Source organism: Athene noctua, chromosome 3 (assembly GCF_965140245.1).
Source record: "Athene noctua chromosome 3, bAthNoc1.hap1.1, whole genome shotgun sequence".
In the NCBI taxonomy this organism is placed as follows: Eukaryota; Metazoa; Chordata; class Aves; order Strigiformes; family Strigidae; genus Athene; species Athene noctua.
Genome location: NC_134039.1, coordinates 53436518 through 53462909, shown reverse-complemented (window position 1 = coordinate 53462909; position 26392 = coordinate 53436518). Strand labels below are relative to the sequence as shown.

Sequence of the window (26392 nt, the reverse complement as noted above, 5' to 3'; positions counted from 1 at the left end):
AATCTAAAGGAAATAAGAATGTAACTGAGAAGTTGTGTTCAAAAAAAGGAAAAGCATTTTACATCAGTAGCTAACTTTTAATCCCTGTTAGGGATTTTACAGCAACATGCAAATGTCCTTTTTCTTTCTTATTGTTCTTATGCTTTATCTCTTAACGTTCCTTTCAGAAGAGTGTTGGGTTGTGTTCCACTCAGAACATAAAACTGGGAAGACCAACAGCAAACAGGGTAACACCTTCCCTCATCTTGCATATCTGTTTAACTATACTACCTTTTTTTTTTTTCAGTCAGCAGAGAGAACAGATTTCCATGTTTAAGACAACTGAAGTTTTACAAATCACTTTGCAAGAGAATAGAACTGAAGGTTATTTTACCCTATGGTCTGATGGAAATACAGATTTATTAGCTCTTCCCAAATCACCTAAATGCCCTCCTATTAAGGATGCACCACATCAGATCACACGCATAGAACGATAAAATTATTATTAACCAGGGAATAGAGAAGCTTCAACTGAAGCTCCACACAAGCGGATCATGTAGTGAATCAACTTTCAGAGAGATCCATATTGGATACTTGTTTTTGCTGCTAGAGAACTGTTTATTAATTTTAATCCCACATATGTTGGGGGGGGTGTGGGGTGGGTTTTCTTTAGTTAGTTTGGTTTTTTTGTTGTCCCTCCCCTCATGCCATTGGTCTTCACAAGCTCAGTTCAGAAATCTTCTAAAACAAAGAAAAAAACCCCGACAACCCACACCCAGTCTCATCTCAATTCATCCAACTGAATAAGAACCAGTATATGAATAGTATGCCCTTAAGAGAACTATTAGGGTATTACACTTTATTTATGCAAGACATAGTACTAGAATTGCATAAGCAGCTATGAGAAACTTGCATATGAACCCTGCCCTGAAATTCAATAAACTTCATCCTTTTCACTGAGGCTTTTTTCCAGTTGATTCTGTTCTTTCCTCAATTTCAAAGAGTGCTCAACTGCTTTTTCACCTACACAACCCCTAAACCTTGAGCATTCAGGCAGCTTCTGATTTCAACTGAAGTAGACAGAACAAAGTTAAACTGATTAAAAAAAAACACCAAACAAAACCAAAAAACCCCAGAGGTAGTTTCATGAACAAGTTGTTCAACAAGAATAGAAGTTAAAGCCATTACCTCTCCTTTTGATGCTCTGCTATTTTACCCTAACTAAAGACTTCCCCCTCTTGGGGTATACAATTGTTTCCTGCAGTGTCATGGCCTTGGTTAAGCAAAGCACATTGGGTAATTAAGCCAGTTCCCTAAGGACTCAGAGATCATGAAGACAGTTTTTGTCCTGCAGTCAGGGTAAAGCTAACCCACAGCACCACACCAGTATATTGTTCAATTGGGATATCTGATAGTATGCAATACACTCTGTTGAACCAGCTGCAAACTTCAAGGTAAATACTTTGATTCTTAGATATATAACAGACTGTCAAAGATCAGTAGGAAGAAGTTAATCTTCTCAATTTTCAGTCTCATTTCAGGATTCACCTTAGCTGAAGAGTAAGTTTTTCAAGGAATACAATCTGGTTTTACATTAAATTTACACATGAATATTAAGTTATGTTCCTGAGTTTAAGTTGCAGTACATTATGTTTATTCATAACAATGAAGTATCATTGAATACAAAGTGTTACTAGCAGCAATTCAAATGACAAGCAAAGTGTTCACTGTTTTATGTTCGGTTCTTCTGGACAAATGTTTAACAGTTACATACAGTTACACATAGTAGTAGAAAGAAAAACATTCTGAAAGAATCAAAAGCTACTGTTAGGTTCAAGTATGCTCAGAACCAGCAGATGCTCTTTCCATTCCTACTCAGTTTCTTTTCATAGCCCTAGCATTATGTGGTATTTCACAACAAATCTCAAGAGAAATTCTAGTAAGGACAGGATAGCCCCGTGTGCATCCCCATGCCCCCCAGCACAGTACAACTGTTGGGTAGCCCTGAGGAGAACTAGAAGTTACTTCACTTTTGTCTAAACGTGAAATCAGCTCTCATCTGTCTGCTAACATATAAGAACAAGCCTTTTAAGTGGAAATGGAAGGGAAAAAAATTCCTCTGTCCCTTTTCCCCAACAGCAATACTGAATTTGTGGTGCTATACAAAGGACGGTAAAAAAAGTTGACTACATTTTCACAAGAAGCAATCATGAGGAGTGGTGGCCTTTTACTCATCTCCTTAATCTTTTTGAAAATATGGTTCAGTAACTAAAGATGTTGAGTTTTCTTTCATTCAAGGTAAGCTAGCAATTCCTGTCTTCTGGGACTTCTGTTCAGGTAGTATCATAAGTAATATTGAATGTGCACTGTCCTTTTTGGGGAAGAAAATACTTAAAACAAGAAAAAAGCCCTTAAGATGGAATGAGTCCAAGCAGCAGCTATCGCTTTTATTCTGCACAAGGGAGGAGTGGGATAGGATGCATTATGACCTTAGAAGAATCACAGCTTCATACAGTATCTTTCTTTAACATAGCTGTTTAAAAATCAGAACATGTAGTATTTAGTGTAATCATCAAAATCATTAGAACCTCAGAGCTGGTATTTGTGAGTTGCTTTGCTTTTCTTACCAACAGTGCTTTTCTTGGAAAAACACAGGATAGTAGGTCAGTACACTTCAAAATGTCAGAAATTGTTTTACTCTCCACACAAAAATACTCAGTTTTCATGTTAAAACTGATAACTCTGCAGTGATTCATTTTGTCACCTATCCTGTGATATTCAGAGAATTCTCTTAAAGATGTAATCACTCACAAAATCTGCAACATCTGAAAAGCTATCCATGAACATATGTATGTTTGTTCTTAATTTTTCCAAAAACTCATTTCATAGTATTTTATTTGTTTTTTTATGACCCTCTATGTTCAATATTCCTGTAACTGCTACAGCAGCACAATACTGTGATCTCTAACTCAAGAAGTAAGTATCCCTTAGTTTAACTGTATCACTTCAAACAGCATTTGAACAAAGTGAAGTAGACAAAAGGCTGAAGCAGTTACTATATTCCAGCTGGGAATTTTCAGGAATCTACACAAATGGGTGCAAGCTAATCCCAAAACATATTTGGCTGATAAAATAACTTTGGCAGACATTCCCATTCACTAAGATCCATGTTACGAGGTTTCATAACAAGTAGCAACAAGATGTGAGTATGGAATTAAAGTTGCTGCAGTAAATCTCTTCCCCTATAATTTTTATTTTTCCCCTCTTCGAGTGGCCCATAATAAAGTCAGCTACTGTATTGGAAAGCTGATCTAAAAAGAAACATGATCCTACACTCTTTACTGCTTCTTTGTTAAGAGAACTTTTTAAGCAACACAAGTAATACCAGATTCTTATAGCTAAATTCAGGCTTAAAGGTGAGGTTTAGATTGCAAGAGTAATGTCTGTATATTTCACTCTACCTAGTAATAACACTAAAAAGCTCACAACAATTCCACCTCCAACTTTAGTGAAAAGGGAGACTGTAACAAACACAGAGTAAGAAACACCTCTCCACATTTTGATGAAAGAAAAGAAGGAAAATAACAGAAAATGCACTATTTTCTAGAAGCATGTGAAAACTCAAAATTACTTTTTTTCCCCAGTCTACTTAAAAAGGCAAGTACATTTGAAGTTTTTGTAGTTATGTTTTAAGAAAGCATTGTTTTTGACAAGGGATGTTAGGCTTTTCTGGTTTGGTGGTTTTTTTTTGGGGGGGGGGGGGTTTCTTTGTTTTTTAAATCTCATTCATGAGTAGTAAAGATATAGAGCACACAAGAACAGATTCTCACCTGAACAGCTAATCAACAGAGTACCTAGTTACAATTCTAAACCGCTGTCTTCTCTCTACTAATATCACACAGTTGGCTAGTCCTTAACTTCCAATCAAAAACTGCCATAAAGTGTTGACAAGTTCTCTTGGCAGCTGTCTTTACAGAAGTATGAGATGATTCATTATTTGCAGGGACCTGTGAATTCTATGGTAAGAAAGATACTATACACTCTATTATTGGAAGAATTGAAGTCAAAGTCAAAAACACTCAGAGACTTCTGCACTGCACTTTATGTGCATTAACTTTCATAACATTAACTTTCATAACTTGCTGCATGAATGTTGATAAATCATGGAATCACAAAATGGTTACAGTTGTAAAGGACCTTTGGAGGTCATCCTGTCCAACTGCCTTGCTTAAGCGGGGAAATGCGCCAAGAACTGTATGCCAAAAAGACAAACATATAATTTGAAAAAAGGTACCTAAAGTATAGGTTTTCTGAAATAATTTAACACATTTTTCGGTGCAGCTGTTCTCAGATATGTTGTCTATGTATGCATTACCTTAGATGCACTTGGAACAAGGAAGTTTTTTTATTGCTGTTTTGGTTTTTGTGTTTAGTGTTTCTTTGAACACACTGCATATTTGGTTCATGAATATAATCTTAATCCTGCCCACAGTGCTCTGTACCACAGATCACTATGGAGCTTGTGGCCACATAAGGTGATTCCTTCCTATATCCTTTAGGACAAAAGAAATTTGCATCAGAAAGAATACACATTAAGAATTCCAGTTACCATACAGGTAACTGTCTTTACCCTAGGAAGACTATACATGTGCAATATACTCTATGTAATCAAAGATCCAAATCTTACACCAGTACAAAGGAAATTACTATCCTAAGAACAGAACATCTGCTAGAAAAGTAATGCAAGACAGCTATTTGTGCCAACTACTTAGTGTCATTAAGTCAACCACTGACACTGCACAGGGCCCACCTGAATATGCCCCAGAGCTTTGGAGAATTTACAGCTGAATGTACTCTACTTTCAAATCCTCCAGATGAGGAAAAATGAATAAGAAAAAGCACGTGCAGAGACAGATATAAGCTTAGCAGGGGAGGGGCACTGAAATCAATGTCTCTTACACAATCATTGTGATAATGCAGACACCGCACTGAATCTTTTATCACTCTTCTCTCATGATAGTTCATAATAGAATGAATAGAAGAGCAAGGATAGAAACCTCCAGTAACATTTATTAGCATTCTGAAGAACAGAAGGGAAGTTAAAAAGCCTACAGTAAAGCAGAGTAAAATATTTATCTCCTCTAAATTGAGACTGATTTCTTTAAATAGAATACAAAAAAAATAGTTTTCCTCTTAAAGTATGCAGACAAGATACCACTGCTGCTAAAGCAGCTGTCATAGCTGAGGTGGTTTTAGCTACTTTGCATACCTGCTTGACATAGATACCTAGTTAACATCCCTTGATATTAGCTTTACTTAAATGCTTTCAGAACTGGTTATTGTAAAATAGAACAAATGTGCTTACCAAATGAAATATGAAATACAAGTATACCAGAAAATATTGAAAAAATTAGAGTTTTGACCAAACTAGTTTTAATCTACTAGTGGTATTACAGAAAAGAGAAACACATAATTACTTTCCTTGGCATAACACGACAGTACTGATGGTGTTTGAAGACTAGACAGGGCTTTTTGTCTTTCTTTTTTTAATTGTTGGGGGGTGGGGTGTGCATATGTGTGTGTCCCTACCTTCCCCCCCCACAATAGCCAAAGCTCCCTCTTTGTTATGTGAGCAGAACAATGTTATAATGTACCTGTTCTTTATACTGAAAGCAACCTTCCACTTACACTGTCCTTCAGCACTCTTACTGAAGGGTGTGCCCAATAACCTCAGCTCCAGATTTAGTGCCTTTCACTTTTTACAATCATTCAGCACAGTCACACTGAAACAGTCTCAAGCTTGAAAGTCTCCATTAGTCAATTACACATCAGTTTACCGAGGCAGCTGACAGCTAGCGCAGGATGAGTGACATTTATGTTAATCTTCTCATGCCTACTGAAACAGTCCCAAACAATCTGCCTGACCAAACTGGTTAGCATGGTCAAAGGCACACAAGATGAGTCTAATAGTACAGAAGAGTTTAATAGCACAGGCAACTGAATTTTGCACAGCAAAGCTCTCAGATACCACACTTAACTATAGCAAACATAGCCAGAGTAGAACAATTTAAGGTAAATGTTAATAAAAGTTAATCCAAAGACTAGTTTTTTTAGTGGGGATTCTGGTCTCTCCCTCATTTTTCTTTTAGGAGTTGTACACCTTTCCTCAAAGGGAAAGAAAATACAGCACCAACTCAACCGTAATGCTACTTAATTCTGAAACTAAATGCTCAGATTTAGTAGCCATCAGGATCTAATATATTAGATGTTCTGTGGCAAGGTTCCTATCCCTTTTTAGCCCCTAATGGAATGAACCAGAATACACTCAATTAAGAGCAACTTATACATACATTATTGCTCTTTCTGTACTTAAAAAGTGAGATCTTTGAAGTGTTATGGCTGCTGCTTGCCATGTTGAAAATCTCCCATAGATAGAAGACAAGCAGAATGGTAAGCAAGCTTACTGTGTCTGCCTCAGCTACCCTGGTCTTAATTAGAATCCACACAGTTATAGAAAAAAGCCATGAACTCTCAGATGAACAAAGTTTATGTACAATCTGAAAACAACAGTTTAAAGAAGTAGTTGCTTCTGTTATATTTTGAAGTCCAGATGCAACACAGAAGGATAGAGGAAATATCCAACTTAAAGGCTTTGCCAGCAGCCTGTGTTCAAGTGTATGGAACATAACTGTAGATACACAAAAGACCACTTCAAGTAATGTGAATGAGGCTTTTTTAAAAAAATAGTTTCCACTCAATCTTATTATCAGTTTTATTCTCCAGCACTTAAACAAGAAACAGTGTTTTTAAAACCCATTTATTTACACCAAATAAAAATACTTAATCTTTAAACAATCTGGTAGCATTTTTTTTAAAGAGTAGATAATTTTTACATCTTCATTATCCAGAGTGACTTAAATTTGACTTGTTAATTATTTCATTTTCATTAGTTATGATCAACCAAGAACTAGCAGAGAAAGCTAAACCTCATGCAACGCTTCTCAAAAAAGAACAAAAATATTTCCTTACTAAGTATTAAGTGAATACAAAACCCACATGGCATCAGCATGCTTCAAATGGTCACGCGCTTATACTATGTTTCTACCATTCCAAGCTATAAAACCTCATTTGCTTCTCACAGCTGAAGCCTCTGAACATGTCAGCCAGTTTTCAATGTTTTTTTCTTTAATTTGATCTACTAGATTAGGCAATGAACTCAACAGGTCCAACTCAAGTATTCTCAGAAAAGAAAGACTGGCTGGTTTTACCCATCAGATGTCACTAATGGAAAGAAGTGGTAGAAGCCTTATGTAGCTTTAAAAACAACGCCCCACCATTTTTATGGCATCACATCTACTTCACGTGCAAACTTTTAAGAGCAGAAGTTGCTTTTATTCTAATGGAATAGTACTTTGTGCCCCCCCCCCCCCCAATTGAGATGACAAGAAAAATGTATCATTCAATTGCCTCTCTGAAATAAGAAAACTTCCCTTACTCATTGGGCTTAAAAGCATCTGTTAGTGTGAACAAACTCAAACCCAGCAGCAAGCCCTCCCTTTACTGTACTGCTTCCCTGTGCATGTCACTATTTATTGCCTTTCAGCTGCCATTGTAACAAGCAGCTAAGAAAGTCTGGATAAAATTGTGGATGAGAATTTCCTGTTCCCTTATAAGTAAAAGCACTGCAATTAATCATCTGCAGAACAGAAAATCTGGCAACAGGAAACTTAGTTTATTATCTGGTTTGTGAATCTAAAGCAATTTTTTTCAATACGCTGAAGTTCATACAAAATCTTCAGAAAGAAGTGATTTGTTACTGTTTTCCTTAATAAATAACCTTAAATTTATCTTAATAAATAACACAAAAATTAAAGTTAAAAAATTATATAAGTATGTATATTAAGCAGCATCTAGTTTGAGCTCAATATAGGATTCTAATTTGGTGTTTTATATTGACAATTGAAAAACTTACAAGTAAGGTAAAGATACCAAAGACTTAATGCAATGATTACTGGACATATGTGAGGAAAAAGGGACAATGTGAGGACAATAGAACAAGGTCACTAAGAATTTGTTCAATAAGTCATTTTTCTTTAACGTTCCGGAACTATCTACAAAGGTATTGACATAGATCAAGTAACAGCCATAATTAAAATGAAAATCTTAAATTCAGAATAGCATTACACTTTTTAGCTGAATTCTCTTTAGAGTTAGAAAACCAAGGTTTTATCAGACTCATTTTGTAAACTAACATGAAAACATACTGGTCCCAGCCCTAAGAGTTGACAGTATGACAAATACCATAAGGGATAACAAAATAAGATTAAGCTAATGACACTGCAACATTAAGACATGTACATAATACTGTCTGATCTTCCAAACAGCCGATACCATTTTTTCCTGATCCCTAATCTGTAGTAACCATTAGCAAGTCAGAATGTCTGCTGAAAGAAAACACAAAAGTACTTTACTGCACTAAGGAGAAAGCTTCCCATGATCTATTTACAAACTGGTCATTGAAACACTCCTGTGCAAAGTCAGAATGCATAACTTATTCTCTTAAAAAAATCTGTAGTTATCAGATGCAATAGATTTCACTGAAAAATAAACACACACCTTGGTTCTCAGTCTTACCTCAGCCCATTTAAGAATACAAGTCATGCAGAAGGTATGACTGCAGTTCTCAGGAAAACCAATCTCTTGTTCAAGAAGGCAGTTCAGACAGATGGGGCATGTGTCACTGTCGTATAATAAAGTAGAACAGGAACAACTTTCTTCATTTTCTTCACCTGCTATTATTAACATTGACACTTAGAATTTTGACAGTCTTTGAAACAAAGTCCTTCTAGATTTGAATAATAAGGTAATAAGATATGTTTTTCTGTAGTTAAAAACAAGTTAATCAAGTTTTCAGGTCTAATGCAGTCAAGACACTGGCCAGAAGTAGTCAAAAGGTGTAAAACACTACACAACATACTTCATAGACTACTATACCTATATTTGCTATTAAAACTAAAGAAAGTTAGCTCTTGTGCTATATAAATAAAGCATCACACAGCATTTCCTATTAACCATGTAATCATTTAGACACTGTTCTCTTGGGTCCTTTATCCTCGGACATTTGCACTCTCTCTCCATGAAATAAATTAGACCAGCATATTCTATACTCATTATCTTATATACACATGGTCTACCCTTTATTTTAGTTTTCCAGTCTTAGAACTATTTTAATCTGAACATCCTCAAATATTTACCTCATTATGTACATTAAATAAAAAATGCTCCCAATATTGTTAAACTCAGAAATTGTTTTCAGAATATAAAAATACAAGCACTTTTCTTCAAGGAATTTTAATCTAAATTAATTATTTTTTTCAAATAACAATTGCTATCCCCATTTTGTTCTGCTGCAAGTCAGTAAGTTAAAAACAGAAGAGACAGGAAAGTATTTAGGGACCCCACAGGCTAAAGAGAAGTACTATGCTGAGATAATGGCTAAGTTTACACAACTTATTTCAAAACAAGCAGCACACTAATTGAGAGATCAAACATAAAACCTGACCTTTACAGCTTGAACCTGAATAATATATTTGAATATTTTCACACACACACACTTTACCTTCCATGCCTTCATGCTTCTGACCTTCAGTATCTTGAATACATTGCTTTCTGTTGTTCATCTTACAAAATGTCGTCTGGAAAAAACACAGAAAGAGTTTACACAGTTCATTTAGATTACAGCTTGAAAATAGAAATGACCACTCTGGATTTAATGAGTGCTCTGCAGTGCTCTCCATATCTTTATACCTTTGTAGAGTAGAAACATATGACATTAAGAGTTAAATATAGATCATTTACAACCTGTTTGCAGTTTATAAGCATCATTAATGCAGTCTAGCAACTGATACTTCCAATTTGAAAATTGCCTTTGTTGAAATGCAAAAGTTTTTGTAGTGTTTAAGACCACCAATGATACTTTCATTTTAAGAAGTTAAATACATTACTAAATTTCTATGCAAACCACTCCACCTAACACTGCAGTAACTAACATCTACAAGTTGTCCTTCACAAACGGTTGAAGCAAGAAAATTAAAGCACCCAAAGAGTTAGTAGCTTTCCACACCTAGCAAGTGAGAAAAATTAAAGCAGCTTACATTCGCTTGCTTTTTGCCTTTATCATACAATTAGAACTACTGGCAGTCAGAAAAATAATGCAGGTAGAGGTCTATCAAACAACGGACAGGTCACAAGCACAGGTGCAGTGGAGTATCATGAACAGGGAGGATGCACCTCTTCCCCATTCTGCAGGCAAGCAGTATGAAATAATAATAACAGAGAATATCCCTGTGATCCACATCATATAGGTTGAAAGAATTTGATCTCGCATGAGAAACAGCAAGTGTAAGTTCTTTGGAGGCTTACCTACCATGTGTAGAGCAAAACACACTTAAAAAAAAAAAGCATCTACACCAAGGACTGAATCTCCTGTAGTCACAGCAGAGATGGTATAAGCACCTAAAGCTTCAACGCTACAGTCCTAGAGGGACTAGCAGTTTTCTTTGGAACTATATAAAGCTTTAAAAATTATTTAAAAGAACAAATTAAAACTTCATGAGAGACTGAAGAAATCAGAAATTACCGAGATCTACTACTTAAGTATTCGAATCTGAAGCAAACTGACTGAGGTTTCAAACCTCTTACGCTTTAATGCCTTTGCTAGTAAAAGCAGCAGGACAGAGCTGAGAATGCCACAATCGCATTCCTCAGCTGAACTTCCTCCTCCTTCACCTACAAACTACACTGGTTTCCCTTTACTACCTGGATATCCAGGAGAGGGAAGGACAGAATTTGCCTCGCAAAACTTTTCTTCCCATCAAATCTTTTATTGCTTGATTTTAGCAGCAGGAAGTGTTTTAATAATAATTTCTTTTAACTGAGAAAAGGAACATTCCCACAGATACCCATCAAGTAACACACTTCTCAATTTCTTAGGCAATCCAAGAAAGCAGGACTTGATCTGTGAGTCTCAAACACAGACAGTTCATTAAATAAATGGTCAAAACGGTGAGGCTAATTAGAAATCTGTAATTAGAATTCTAAATGGCTTTAATGTTCCCGTTAGAAACTACTTTTTAATCCCTCAAAAGGAACATGCGAATCAAGTCAATGGACAGTGGGAGAAAGAGAGGGGAGAAGGAAACAGAAGCCTAGCTACAAGGGAATTTTCCCTCTACGCTGCTATGTTGATTTAAAAAATGATTAAAATCATTAGTATGTCATCAACTCTAGAGCAGTCTCTAGCACTAATATTAACACAGACTGTGTTGCAGTGAATGCTGTTAAGTAGTACACAAGTCTTGTTAGTAGAACAATCACTGACCAGACCACCGCCTATTATCCTTTGCAGGCTAAGCAAGATGAAACCCAACAAAAGCCAACCTGCTACTTTAAAATTCAATGCTTTAAATAAAGCAAAATCTGCATCAAATTAGGACAGGTAAGACCACCAAACCCACTGAACTTAAAATATGAGATCAAGTTTGTTTTCATTCTGATTTGCAAGAGAACTTAAGTGGCTTTGGTCCCAAAGAGTTTAAATCATGTGGTGGTGCGTGGTATAAACGCTTTTATATATAAAACATAAGAACATTCCTTCTGCTCTGCATCTTAACAAAACCTCAGTAGTGCTTCACAGCAGCAGAGAAATCCACAAGCTGTGCTCAAACCTCTTTCAACCCTAAAAGTCCCAGGACACATCACAGCTGAGACCATTTAAAGACAAGATCAAGAATTCTGCACTCTGCATCCACAGAAAAGGTTTTAAATAGACACAATCTAGATACCAAACTGTAACAAGCAATAGCTGTAGAGTTCATGTTTATTGTAACAGAGATCTTGAGTTCACTAAGTCAGACAGCAGAAATAGAACCCATAGAAGTTCCTTAGATCCTCCTTTCCTCGAAGAAGTAACCTTTCCTCCATTGTACTCTTTCTAGACACAAAGACATCCCACAAATTCTTGCAGTTACAGTAATTAGACAGAGACTCTAAAATTGACAGAAAAATCGGTAAATCCAAGAGGTACAGCAACTGAAACCATTTACATGGGGTTTACATCGTTCTTCTAACAGGCCTATTTAAACAGATACTGTCACCAATGCATCTCAGCCCACTTTGCACAGCACACCTTTTGTCAGTTTGATGCTGTGCATTTCTTAATGCAGCAGAATATTACTGAGACAGAAATATTTCTAAATAAGACAATAAAATTTTACATATTATTTAACAAATTAACTTTGGAAAGACTTTCTCCACTATTTTAAAAGAGGTACCACCCACACTGGAATAGCAGAATGAGTTAACACTAAAGATAGATGTTAAATTTATGAAGTTAAAAACAGAGTTAGGAAAAGAGAATGTAGTGGTTTAGGAGTAGTAGGCAGCACAGAAAACAGACCTCTTATTTGTCCCGAAATGTGATATAGTCCTTTAGATTATTTTAAACTTTAAGAAGATTTGGAAGTATTTCCTAGACTTTTTCATTCCAGCTGCATGCCATAAGAAATGTGTAGTCTTGACTGAGGGGACACAGTGACAGAACTGAGATAATTTTTTTTTGCCTTTGTCCCAGTTAACCAATTGACGAGCTCACATGAAGATCATATTATGCCCGCATCCATGTCTAATCATGTACAATCAGACTAATATGTATTATAAGAATGCTAATGCCCAAAGAGTACTTCTACCAAATTCCAATGACTCACAACCTGCACATCATACATTTAATTACAATCATTCAGTTGATGTGAAACATTAGAAATACCCCAAGGCCCAGACATGCAAGGCATTTGTCAAAACAGCAACAAGCACTATGCTATTTTAGTGCTGACAAAAAGAAAACCAACCCTCTCAACTCTACAGATAAAATACTTTATAAGAATGCCTAAAACCAGCAAAGCATTTCATCCAAGATGGTAGTTTTTTCGTGCTTGTAAGTTTTAATGGAATTACTTTGTAAGAGAAATACCTTATATAATTTCAGATCAGAGATAAAGACAATAGTCTGGTCTATTAAAGTGAAAACAGTGCACAAGGACACTATACAAGTACACCCTTCATTATACTTAAAGGAGTTAAATATTTAAGTCTCTACGTTATATTTCAAAGGAAATTCCTGTTCTTGTCCTCATGGAAGACAGAAGTCAAAGACATTTAACCAACAGAAGTGCTTAAACAAAGTTAATTGTAGAACCTGGGAATATATTCATCACTGTCTGTGTGAAGAACATAGCTTCATGATGTACTTAACTCCACAAAGCAAACTGCTATACTATTTACACACTAAACAATCTTCTGTATCACAAAATTGTAAGCATCATTTACCTTTTTCTATTAGCACAAACTACTTCACACAGTTCATAACAAAAATACAGATGTATTTCAACACTAATTCACTGTGCATGCAGAAAGAAAAAACGTGGTCTGTTCAAAGTCATGTAACTGGATTTCCTATTGAACTAAAATCTATTACATTAATATCTTAAAATTAAAGACACAGAAGAATCATCTGATGAAAATCTGTAGTAGTCTAATTATAAGTAAGACATGAAATTAGCATGTCTCCTTTTTGATTAGCTACAAGACAAAGTCTTTGCAAGCATTCTTTATGTCATGTAAATAAAACACAATAGCTAAATACACCCTTCTTCCAATGCAGTAACAGTCTAGAGACCTATCTACACAGAAGCACACTTGGTCAACAATTAAGGGGGATCAAAATCAAGAACACATGCAACAAGATCTCCAGTAAGCAAGTGCCAATTGATGTCCATGACTGGCTTTATTCTTGTTCCCTTAACAGACTTCAGTTCAGAAACATCTGTAATTAACCTTTTAACTTCTTAGATACACGTTGCATCAACACTTACAGGAGCACCTTATTTTGACTATTGTGTTTTTATTAAAAATATTTTCTCTTCTTTTAAGAAGTATTTGTGGCACTGCAGTCCTTGTGTTTTGATTTCTTTACTAACTCAAGAAACAACCAGTTTCAAAACTGAAACAACAGTCAGCCATACATTGTTTGCAGAAATTATTTGCTTAATAAAACTACAGTAACACCCTTTACTCCCATCAAATTTTTGGCCAGCAGTAAGTAGGACTCTATTATGCCCTGTGCCTTTTCCTGGTCTTTTAAGAAATCTTGGAAGGAGGTTTAAGACTCTCTCTGGGCTCGCATGTTTTTAATGAAACCAGATCTTGATAATTAGCTACATTTATGAAAACAGAGGGGGTTTTAGTAATTAATAGCAGTACACAAAGTGTCTTCTGGAGTTGCCCATATGGGCTTACCATAACCTCTGGACCATTATGTGGCAAATGCTGCTGCTGAAAGAAAACTTGTGCCATCTTGGAGATAGGCTGAGGAAACAGTATTTTCCAAGGACAGCTGGACATTTGAAAAGCTTTTTACCTACCTGTATCACTAAATCTAACCCAACACATACTTCAAGAAAAAAAAAAAGGCACTATTGGGTAGTTGCAAAAGTACACCAAGAACCTTCACAGCTCTTTTAATTTGGAAAAACTTTTATATTTGTCTGAAAAGCCTGGAAGATAGTCTTGTTTCAAGTGACAATTCAGTAATGTTGTCTGCCCTCCAATAAATGAGGGCTAAACTGAGGATCTGGAAGCACTTATCCTGGATTTGCTCCTTTGTGTAGCAAAATCTCATGGCCCAGAACATTAGTGAGAATAGAACCAACAGGCACACTCAAAAGAGAAGCCTTAAAGAGGATCTTTGCTCTTTGTATGCTCAAATTGCACCTCTCTGCATCCCCAAATGGAATGCCATAGAACCAACAAAGATGAAAAGAAAGAGATCAGTGCTATACTTCGGGGAATAGAAAGAGAAACCTTTTTCTATAGGTGGTTTAAGCCTATTCATGTAGATCCAGTGTCTTGGAAAGAATAAATACTATTCAGGCAAGGAGACACTGCTGATTTAAAGAGTTTTTCCAGACCCTCTAAGAATGCAATTACCCAAGAGAGCTAATCTAATCTAACAGCTTGTTGCCACCAAAAGAAACAGCTCTGTTTCTCACTACTAGTGACGGCGAACAGACTCAGCTAAGAACTGCATGTGTGCCAAAGAAATTGCAAGTGACTAAATGGGGTAGGGAAGACATAAAATGGGATTGCCCCTTCTGGCATTGGCAAGGAGCTAGAATAGCTGAGACTTTGTTGTCAAACTGCCCTCCTTCAAGGACATAGCAGTACCTAGATTACCTGCAAAGTCTGTGAAAATGCATGGTAATGTCACAGCAAAACTGTGGCTAGAATGGCCAAATGGCTAGCATTCTACCATCCTAAACAGTACACTGCCTTCTGGCGACCTTTCCCTTTCCTACACAAAAACAACAAAAACAATCCAAAACAATGCAGTGGATAGCTCCTCAGGATTTATTTTTCCACAATCTAGCAGCAAGACACTGACAAGCACACCTACATTGCCAATACTTTGGCTACAGCTATAGCCCTGCTAGGTTCAGTCCTTTCATTTTTGTGGCCACCTCAGCAGTGACAAAGTGAATAGCAGCTGTGGACACTCAACACTCACGTACAGTCAGAACTCACAGAAGTATACAGGACAACATCCTAACTGCCTCCTATGCAAGGAAGGCATGCACAACTTAATGGAAATGTGAAAGTAAACCTTGAGGAGCAGCTGCAGTGGATCAGATGCACCAATTATCATCTAGAAACCTGTCTGACCATCTGAAGTGCCAAGTGTTTCAAGGAAGACTTAGAACCTTACAGTGGAGACACATGCAAGGTAATCTCCTTCCTCTATAAAGCTTATAATCATAAACTGGCTCAAAACCTGTCATACAGACCTTCTGTACCTACCTTCTCATGTTAAGTCAAGGGAGCTGGCAGTGTTCCTCGCTGGAGTTTAACAGAAGAGCACCCACAAGACATAGGTAAAACAAAGTGACATCTCTGTGCTCTGATAAGACCTCAGATATTTGAGAATATTCCATAAACTGTGGTGGACACACCATGTCTTTTACAGAATGTTATGGCTGAAGTGCTGCTACAAATCACATTTAACTCTAGTGTCTAGCATTTAAAACACTTCAGTTTATTGGACAGTATAAGAAGGTAGCCAAACAATGTCAGCAGTAGCATTTCATGTATGACAAGTCACAGTGATCCACAAGTTTCTTTAGTGTTCTATAAATACTAACAGTAACTGAAGAATATTTTATTCATGATAGGGTATTCAGATGTGTAAGGGAGAATAGCCATGTTCTAGTTCTACTTAGAAAAGCCACTATCCAAAAAGCTTCAGTACAATATAGAACTAAACCAGACAGACTATTAACCTGAAAAAAAAAAGCGCAACATACTTGTATCATAAAACTTGCACTTTTCTATTAATACCTCTAACAACAGCATGGAGCCAATTTAATGGTCATAAGAGTTATTATCAAAACCAAAGGAAACCCAAAACCCAACAGATTTATGCTTATCAGAGGCTAGAAATAGTAACAAAGTTAGCATCACCAACAGGTGTTTATTAAGGAACTTGCCATCACTACTTGGAAACTTGTGCACGAGACAAACATCCCTTCACCTCAGAATCCCAGTCAAGCAATTGGCCCCCTGATCTACCAGCCTTCGTGTTCCTTTCCTTCCCAAAACAACTAGTTCTCATTGTTTTTTACCTAGTAACCTACATCCTTATTTTTCTTTATTACAGAAGAACCATTAGCACTGGCAAACAAGCAGTAACAAAACAACAAACTCAAAAATCTTGTGCTAAAATTCAACTGATAATAAAGCTATTGGTCTTCACTGAAATTCCAGATCCCACCCCAAGAAATCATCCAAAAGACTGAGGCATTTTATGAGTCTTAAGCAGTAGATAACTTAAGACAACACAAGGCACCAAGGTTTGTGAAACACTGTTGTATCACCCCTCCTCCCCCCAAAGATGATACACATGCAATGGCTGCTTTGCTCATTAGAATCAGGAGCATCCACATAACTACTGGGAAAACCCACATAAACACTGACACTTCCACAAGCCAGAAGCAATATGATGTTTGACTAAAATACTTAAAGCATCAAAAGGATATTAATCAAAAACACACTGAAGAAAATTTCCCTGTAAACATTTGTCCTCAACATGGTATCACACAATGCTGAGCCCCTTTGTGAGGAAGCTCACAAAGAGGTGAAGGAAAGCTGATTACAAGCTTGCACAGCAGTTAGCAGCTTTTAGTCATGACAAATTTGAGTTTGGTACTGAACTACAGTTACCTTACTGGCACCGATGGGTAATTATCTACAGAAGGCAAATTTCATTTCTTAGCTTTCTGCACTGTCAATCATAAACACTTGCTCCACTAGGATAGGTGGCAAAAGTTTAGGATGTCTCCTGAACTCATTTTAAGGGCTCATAGCCAGTAAGCAGCAATGAGAAACTGTACTTGAACACATTCCTCCACAAGTCAGTCTAAATCATCCCTCCAGCATTTTCAGTATCTGCCAGCAGCTGTGATGTTAAGTCATCAGACCACATGACATTACATGCCAAAGTTCAGGGTGACCACTGACAACAAAGATGGCCCAGTGCTTAGGCAAATTCAGTTCTCTGACTGAGAACCAGGTGAAGCTAAACTTGCTAGTAAGCAAGGAAAAAAAAAAAGCAGCACCTTGGGGAGTTAGTTGTCACAGCACAGTCTCATCTGATTCAAAGTATATATTCACCTAATCAAATCTAACCTGTAATATAAAGTTATGCTTGCATTCCTACTGGCTCTTCAGTGATATTTCTCAAGCTTGTGAGAAAACCCCTCTCTGCTCTGCCAGAGGACAAACTAAGTTACTCAAGCCTGTCAGCTCTTGACAATGCAATTGCAGCAAGGACAAAGCCACATAGTTTTCCTATGCACTGAACTGAGGCAATTTTGCAGGGTAGCTCCTCAGTAAAGCTGCCACTCATAACACTGCTTTCCAAAGATGATCGGAATTATACAAGACAATCCCAGACCTAATCTTTACAGAAGCGCACAGCTGGGTCCATGACAACCGTGAGAAGGAACACTCACTGGAGCCATGGTTAACTCCCCCAAGAAAAACCAGCTTCATTTATATAGAAGACAGAATGACTAGAACCTTATAAAGACTTACAGAAGATAGTGAAATGTATATTCACAGAAATTAAAAGACCACCCTATTTTGCTTTCCAAACCAGTATTTTTAACAGAAGGCAATATGTACTGTGCTGCTCCTTCATGTGTGCATGTGTATGATAAGAGTCCCAACAGAAGCAGCACTATACCACAACCACCCCTGTAGGGAGAACATGCATGTATGCTGGGGAGCTAAGTCATGCTGTTTCATATACTGCTGATAAAACACTGAAGTACCTCAGTGATTAACTTAATATAAAGAAATAGGAAAGAGAAGACAGTGTACATAACGTTCTCCCACAAAACATACAATTCAGCACTTAGGTGTTTCTTCCAAGTAATCTGTGACTAAACTGGGTGAAAGTGAGATTTACAAATAACAGGAACTAATTAGGGATTAGGTACTATTGTCATGGTGCACACGGTTCAAGCAACTAAATCAAATCAACATAAACTCATGACCTTGCCTTTGGCTGCTGAGGGTCCTTAAGTCACATGCATACTTTTGCAGCTGGAAGGGATAGCATTACACACCAAAGTCAGCAAAAATGGCTCAGCCATTTTCAAAAATGGTTTAAAAAAAAAAAGTAGTACTTTTTTCTAGCCACTTAGAAGCACTAGTATTTTCACGCTTTTCACCAAAGAGCAGATATTTGGCAATGGGTCGTGAAGATCAAGAACATGCTTTCCACAAAAACAACCTTTTCAAATCTAGCCATGTCATAGATGTGGAGAAAAAAAGGTTGCACGTACTCAAGAAATCTTTCAGTCATGGCATTTAATTTTTCTCCCCATAAACTGGATCTGTGCATAGCATACACTAATAGTTTGAAGTTCCTATCCCATTGCTACACTGCACATGCAACATTCCCAGAAGATGAATGAGCATAGTTCAGCCAGTGCTATGGCAACACAGCAGGACTTGTTGCAATCATTTCTCTGATGCTAAAGAAACTAGGAAGACCATCTTTATTTTTCTTAATACGATCCTAAAATGGTCAAATAGCTGTATTTAAACACCACGGATGCAAGAGCTGAACCAAAAGACCTTGCAAAAACAAAAGTGGAAAAGCTAAGACCTTTTAACAATGGAAGGAAAAACGATGAGCAAAAGTGATGGACTAAGACTGAACCCAAAAGCTCAGGGGCAGCAGCAATGGCAAGCAGCACATTTAACATACAAAAAATAAACGGGGCAACAAAACCAGAGTGGTATGTGATTAGAAAATTATATTGAGCCAAAGAAGAAAGGTGTGAATCCAGCAAAGGAATAGCATGCAATTGTCCAGTTACAGACTACCGTTATTTTTTCTTTCACCTACATCATGGTAGTCTTATTTCTCATCTTCCAAATGTCAAACCACTGCAAACTGAAGGGCATCCCTCTAACAGAATTTATGTAATGTATTGGTTCCCCTATAATTTTATGGATTTAGTTAAATACAAAAAACCCACTGCATAAGATTACGTAGAACCATACACATGTTTGATACAATGAATTTGAGACCTCTATTAAGAGCATGCTGTGCTTTCATTTTAAGCATCAAATCAAGAGTTTAGTGATATGACATGTTCTTCTGATATTAAAAAAATGTGTTTCCATAAAAAGTAATTTCAGCTTACATCTAAAATATAGACATTGATTAAAAAACAAACAAAAGAATGAAAGTAACATAGCCATTGGAAAGTACATTTTGCCTCTCTTAGGCAATCTCTTTTGAAAAAAGTATTAGGTGAAAGCTACGGTTTCAAAAACACGGTCCTCAAGCTCCTTTTGACTTTGAATAACAGTATTTCATAAGCTCAAGTTAAAGACCTACACTAACCTCTTACAAATCTTGGACAAAAATAAATTCAATGTTTTTTGGAAAATGGTGGAAAAGTAAAGTTTGCAAAGGATTTATGACAACTGAAATATTTAAGTGTAATTGTATTTTGCACAAATCTCGTACAGTATTTGTAGAATAACAATGCATTAGACATCATTTCAGCAGTCATAGATAGATAGGGAGTAAGCAGTTTCAATTACTGTTGATCTTCCTTTCACAGCCCTTACTCAGTGATAACTGTCAAGATAGCTAAAATAAAGCCAGAAAAACGTGAACAGGAATAGAAGACAGGTATGTAAAAGAGTATTTCCTTAACACCAGTAGCAACACATGAAATGTAACAGAAACTATTAACCATGCAAGAGGGAAAAGCTGGATCTGTGCTTGAAAATACAGCCTGAACTCCATCACCTTTCCTTTCAACTTGTGAAGACAGTCTGCTAATAAAAAAACACACTAATCACCATTTTGGGTTACCGTCACCATATCTATCTCACCGCAATGCTTCGAAAAGAACTTTAGCTTCCCACATCTACTATACTAGAAGCACCATACAATAATGAACCCCATTCTCATTCAAAGTTTCTTGTCAGAGTAACAATCACAAAATAACCAGTGATACCAACTGTTTTATCCAAGAGTTGTATAAGATGCCTTTCTCAGGCTGATGAAACTACATCACAAAAATCACAATTGCACAGGTTTTGGGAAAAGGCTATACCTTCACTGTTACACTGTTACTGTATTTGGTAACATCTCTAAAACAAAACTCCACTGAGCTCAAGGTAGTCCTAACACCCTGTTTTTCACCAACTGTTTCATAGGACTTCCAATTACTTCTCATTGTATTTATCTATCCACTGGGGTGACTACATGTTTTAAAAAAGCACACTGCATAGAAGTGCTTATTCAGTGGCTGTACAGAAAACAGAGGAGAATTTAATTGTCTGTTCTATATTCGGAATTGCTGAAGTAACTTGCTCTGCATAGTGAGCAATCCAATTAAGACTGCTCATCTACCTTCTGATTCTACTTAGAAACTCAAGTTTTGAATACCAGTACAGCCTCAGCTTCATGTAAAGGTCTCCATCTCTTCTGTGGCACACCAAGAAAGGTAGAGTCTTCACTGCAGCAGTTTTGACCTGTGTTGCTATCTAAAGCTATGGACATACATGAAGACTTCTATCAGACACTGATCGCATGGAATTTTGCATTTGTCGTTACTGCTGGCAGTCTAACAAAAGCCAGGTTGTAAGTAGAGAGACAGCAAGTGTTAATTCACTTGACATCTCCAAGCAATTTCATACTAGCTTGAAAAAGTTCCAAACATCATTAAATGCATCACTCAGGTTTACTCACAGATAGTACCTTTGAAGGTAGATCACAGTTAAGCAGTACTTACAGACCTAATAACAGAGGAACAAAGATTGCATTTTAATGGGACTTCACCAATCCTTAAATAAAAACTGCATTAAGACAGACATTATTATTAGTGCCTACTAGAAAAAGCGATCAGATGCTGGAATTTACCACAGTATTAGGCTTTAGAAAACAGCTTCTGGAAGACATTTCTTCCTCTCAGTTCTCTCTACATACTCATTCTTTTTTAAAAGAAATATTTATACACATACACAAAATAATCTGAAAAAATCTCAGAAAGTTAAGAAGAAATACCACTGGCCACAGAACCATAAAATTAAAATGTTACTTTTTCATGCTTGCTGCGATGGATTATTTTTGAGTTAAAATTCAAATATTTTAATGGAGAAAAACAAGAGCAATACTACTGTTTCATCAGCATAAATTGTGAGACAGCATTACTTCATAATAAACGAATGGGTGAAAATGTTAATTTTAGCACAACATACACAACTGGAAAGCATATATGCACATATGCCTACAGGTGCATGTGTGGGTATATACATATTACCTGAACAGATGCATTTTATACAAAGTTTGTTTTAATCTTGCCTACTTACACATAATTAAATGCAGCATTTTAGTCATCCTTTGTCAAAAATTCCCCCAGCCTAGAAGTGACAACTTCTGTATTTGGTTAATTTGTTTCTCCAGTTATAAGTCTTAAGGAAAGCTATCTGATATGTCATAAAAATAAGATGTAGGAAAATGGAATATTTCTAAAAGTAAAATGTAACTTCCTTAGCACTTTTTTTTTTTTAAAATTAACTCCTGACAGGATAAAACAACTTGTTGAATCTGGTGCAGGCCACTGAAGTACAGATTATGCACATTCAACCTTGGAAAGCCCTTCTAAAGCAGTCACTGTGCCTTTGGTGCTTCACCAGTCCCAGATGTAGATGTGATGGACAACTGTTCAGGACAACTGAGCTGCAGCTTTAGGGAGCAGAAACACACACATTCACCTTCCATCTTCCAGCAGCTACAGTCCTCCATTTGTTACTTCACAACCGCAGATAACTTCCTACACAAGAGAATCATCCTACAGAAGTGGTTCAGGGTACCAAAACAAAGCAGATTTCAAACCCAAACCAGAGATGTGCACAGCTTTCTGCTTGCAAACTGCCAGTATCCTCAACTACTGGGTAAGAAGAGATGAAACAAGTAGGGAAGCAAAGATACAATGTCACTGCACTCATATCCTCTCAAATCAAGGTCACCGACCTTCAGGGCAAGGTGGACTAGTACATACAGATGAAACAAAAGGTGCCTACACTGCTAAAGAGACATGAACTAGCCCTTATTTTGAAGTGCTCTAAAAAATACGCATATTAGAAGCCTCAGGTATTTACGACTACAGAATGGTTAGGGTATAAATCTGTTTAACAGTGTAACTCCAACTTTCAAAAAAAAAAAAAAAAAAGGGCAATGTTGAGATTTATAAAATCTACTTCAACCTTAAATGGTTTAGCAGATTAATTGTAACCATTTCAGAATTCATTCAGACAAACTGATAACAATGGTTGACAGCACTGAATAATCACTAGACTGCACGTATTACTACTGTTACTATTACTTGGAAGGACTTTTTTTCTTCCTCACCTTAAGACTGCCGGCAAAGAAAATCCCAACACTGAACAGTGGACTGAAAGAAGGCCAGACTTCAAGAATTTTGGTGTTTAAGTAAGGCAAGTCAATCCATCAAACTCTTTCCAGCAGTTTCTTTCTCCCCATTAGTATCATGTAGGTTTAAATATAACATTAATTGAAATAAAAATCACCCTTTAATTTAAAGTTGGCTTCACCTAGTAATAAAGTTTTTGCACAGTTTTTTTAGTACTCAGGACAGAAAACTGAAAAGATTCTGCAAAGAATTCTGCAACAGGGTAAAAAACCTGAAACAAGAGATGTTTGTAACCAGAGCACAATCATCACGTATCATGAGCAGAACCATCTACAAGTTTTATAAAACCAGAGGCTAGAAGTCATGCATCAAAGTCATGTCAAACTACAGTCAGACCAGAGCACAAAGAAACTCTATCATTTGGATGTTTCCAAATCGATAGCTGAATAACTGGAGAATAAGATAAATTTACATCTCCTTGTTCAGTCAGACTGGACAATCTTCACATACTGTGTTTGAGCACTATAAATTCACGTTCAAAAAACTTCAGATTCCTGGAGGACTGTTCCCAATGTTAAAGGTAATCTGAATACGAATGGTGAACCCAGTGAACTCAGGTTTACTGCTATTAAAGAAGGTCTGAAAAACATTCTCTTTCAAGACCATTTGGATGAGAGATTACTCCTCCCATCAAGGCCACAAAGCTGTTGTCCATTCTGCCTTATTCACAAGCAGACTTTAAGGCAAGTGGAACATGAAAGACAATGGATGTATGTCTTATCTGGGCCATTTATCACTCTGGAAATTGACACATCAGCAAATGTAAACTACTGAAAAGGAAAGCTACAAAAGACTTTAAACATTGTGACTAAAAGTCTAAATAGCCTCCTCCCTCCCCCAACTAGTTCTCATCTTATCTAAGGAAAACAGAACAACAAACATTATATTCCTAGAAATTCTAAAGGAAACATTTGAAAAAGTACTCGGGATGATGTCCAAGTCTTTTTCATCCACTGAAGAGGATGCTATCCATTTTTTTAATCTTGTGAATCTCTAAAAGCAGCTTTCCAGTTAAGAGACATGGATTAGCATGTATAATCAACCAAATAACGGCAAATTTTCGTTATTTCAGAAGCCTACTATTTATTTCTGCTAAAATCAAAAGAAACCACAACAAAATGACTAAAGACTTCTCCCATTCTTCTTCTCCCACGTGTAAGAGAGTCTAGAGAGTCTGAATACCCACATTTTAAAACTCCAAGTCAGATTACACTTCACTTAAAACTATGATCCACTGAAAGAAAATTAACCCCCCCGATACATTAGTGATATACAAACAGAACATCAGACACCAAGTTAGCTACATCTCCCTTTAAGGTTACCGAAGCCCTAAAAAGATATAAAATTACAATCTTAAAATAGCTGTTCAATAATCAGGGGCATCCCAATCTATTACATAATTATTACTTAAATGTGAACAACCTTATCTCTCGACTTTTAAAATAAATGATTCTTTGCCAACAGTACCTAGTTACCGATACCAAACAGACAGTAACTACCTGGCCTTTCTCTCTGCTATCTCATTCTTCCTAAAAACTTTAAATTAATTAGCATAGTCTAAAATAAAAACATTGTGAGAGGAAGGGGACCAAATTTAATTCTACCAAAATTGTTTTGAAATTATAAACGTGGAGACAGGTTGTCAAAGAGGACTTACATTTGGGGCTCATGCTATTATTTAATACCAACAAGAAAAAAAAAAAAAAAAGGACACAATGTACTGTAAAACACAAGAAAAACTGGTGAGTCGCTCAGGGGCTTGATAACTGTACCACTTCCAGGTTCCTGTGTTACTCTGTGCAACTTTACCGATATTTAAGCCAGCCGCGATTCCACAACAGCACAAAAGCAGAGCTGGGCTTTAAGTTGAGCCTCTTAGTGCAACTTCCCTACAACTGCAAAGTCTTCCAGTAACTCCTGCCGCTCCAAGACGCTCTTCCAGCGAACGCTGCCGGCATTTACAACTCCGGGCGGCCGGGTCAGCGCCCACCACTCCCGGGAAGAAGAGGGACGGCGGTGCCTCCTCGGTCCGAGATCTTTGTTCAGCCCAGCGCCACGGCGGGGAAGTCCCCGCGCCAACCCCACTTACGGATCACCGGGCAGGGCTGCTGCTCCACCCGTTGAGCCTTCACAAAAGCTTTCGGCGCGGAGGGGGCCGGCGGTCTCCTGGGAACGGCTGATCGCCCCGGCCGCCCCCCTTTGTTTCTCCTCTCGCCCCGGGAGAAAAGGCGGGCGGCCGAGAGCCCCCCCTGCCCCGGCAGCGGCCTGTCACGGCTGCCGAACGCCAGCACCGGGCCGGGCCGGGCCAGGCTCCCGGCCGGCGCCACGACACGGGCGGCGAGAAGAGGGGAGGGGAGCGGGGTAAAGCCGAGGCCGGAGCCGGCAGCAAACCCCGCCCTCAGCCCAGCGGAGCGGAGGGAGGGAAGGAGGGAGGGAAGCAAGGAGGGAGGGAGGGAGGGAGGGAGGGAGGGAGGAAGGAAGCACTCGAGCCCGGCGGGCTCCGAGCGGAGGCCCCGGACAGAGCGGGACGGCAACACCGCCCGCCTCGCCCCCCCGCCCCTCCCCGTCCCTCCCGCCGGCGCCCTGCCCCGGCCCGCGTGGGGAAACGGCCCCCAACACCTTCCCTCCCCACACGGAAACTCCCGAGGGAAGCGCCCGCCGCCCCCGGCCCAGCGCCGCTGTTCACCTGGCGCCGCGGCGTCCCCTCGCGCGGTCACTGCTCCGCGGCCGCCTGCATGAAGCAGAGGCTCCGCTTCCCCGCGCCTCCGCCGCCGCCTCGGGACTTCCGGGAGCGGCGCCCGCCGCCCCGCTGCGGCCGAGGAGCGTCCGCCCGGGCGGGAGGCGCGGCGGGAGGGCGGGCTGGGCTCGGCGGGGCCCCGCTCAGCGGCCGCCGGGCCACATGTCCACGCGCGACCGGGAGTGCGCAGCGCCGGCGGGGGCCGCGGGGGGGCGCTGCTCTGCCGCCTTCCGCCGCGGGGGGGGCGGGACGGAGGGCGGTGGGAGGGCTGCGGCGTGGCGGCGGGCGGCGCAGGCCGCCGGCGAGATACCAGCGAGACGCCAGAGAGACGCCTCCAAACCGCCCCGCGCCGCCCGCTAGAGCATTGTGGGATAGGTCCTCCAGCGCCGTCTTGAAGGGGAGGAGGGGCGGGGGGGGTCGCGAGAGGGCGAAGGGAGGCGGGAAGGGGAGGGCACGTGACCCGCCGCCGCCGCCGGGGGATGGGGGCGGGCGCGCGGGGCCGGGCCGGGGGGAGGGGAGGGGAGGGGCGGGGCGGGGCCGC

The 26392-nt window shown here is 38.7% G+C and overlaps 1 protein-coding gene across 5 annotated transcripts in view; it reads right to left on the bottom strand.

Annotated features, from left to right (window-relative positions):
• Positions 1-26035, bottom strand: part of SCAF11 (SR-related CTD associated factor 11) — a 50287-nt gene extending 24252 nt beyond the window's left edge. For 2 of the 5 annotated variants that reach the window (XR_012633422.1, XM_074902995.1), the window contains exons 1-3: positions 25801-26035; positions 9599-9674; positions 8614-8771 (exon numbers count right to left, since the gene is read on the bottom strand). Coding sequence is in view for 4 of the 5 variants with exons in the window: in XM_074902995.1 (XP_074759096.1) it covers positions 8614-8771; positions 9599-9659 (219 nt within the window). In the remaining variant the exon portion in view is untranslated. Of the gene's footprint in view, positions 1-8613; positions 8772-9598; positions 9675-24923; positions 25387-25800 lie in introns of those variants that run through there. The other 3 variants (XM_074902997.1, XM_074902996.1, XM_074902998.1) reach the window with 3 other exon arrangements.
• Positions 26036-26392: the final 357 nt, after the last annotated feature.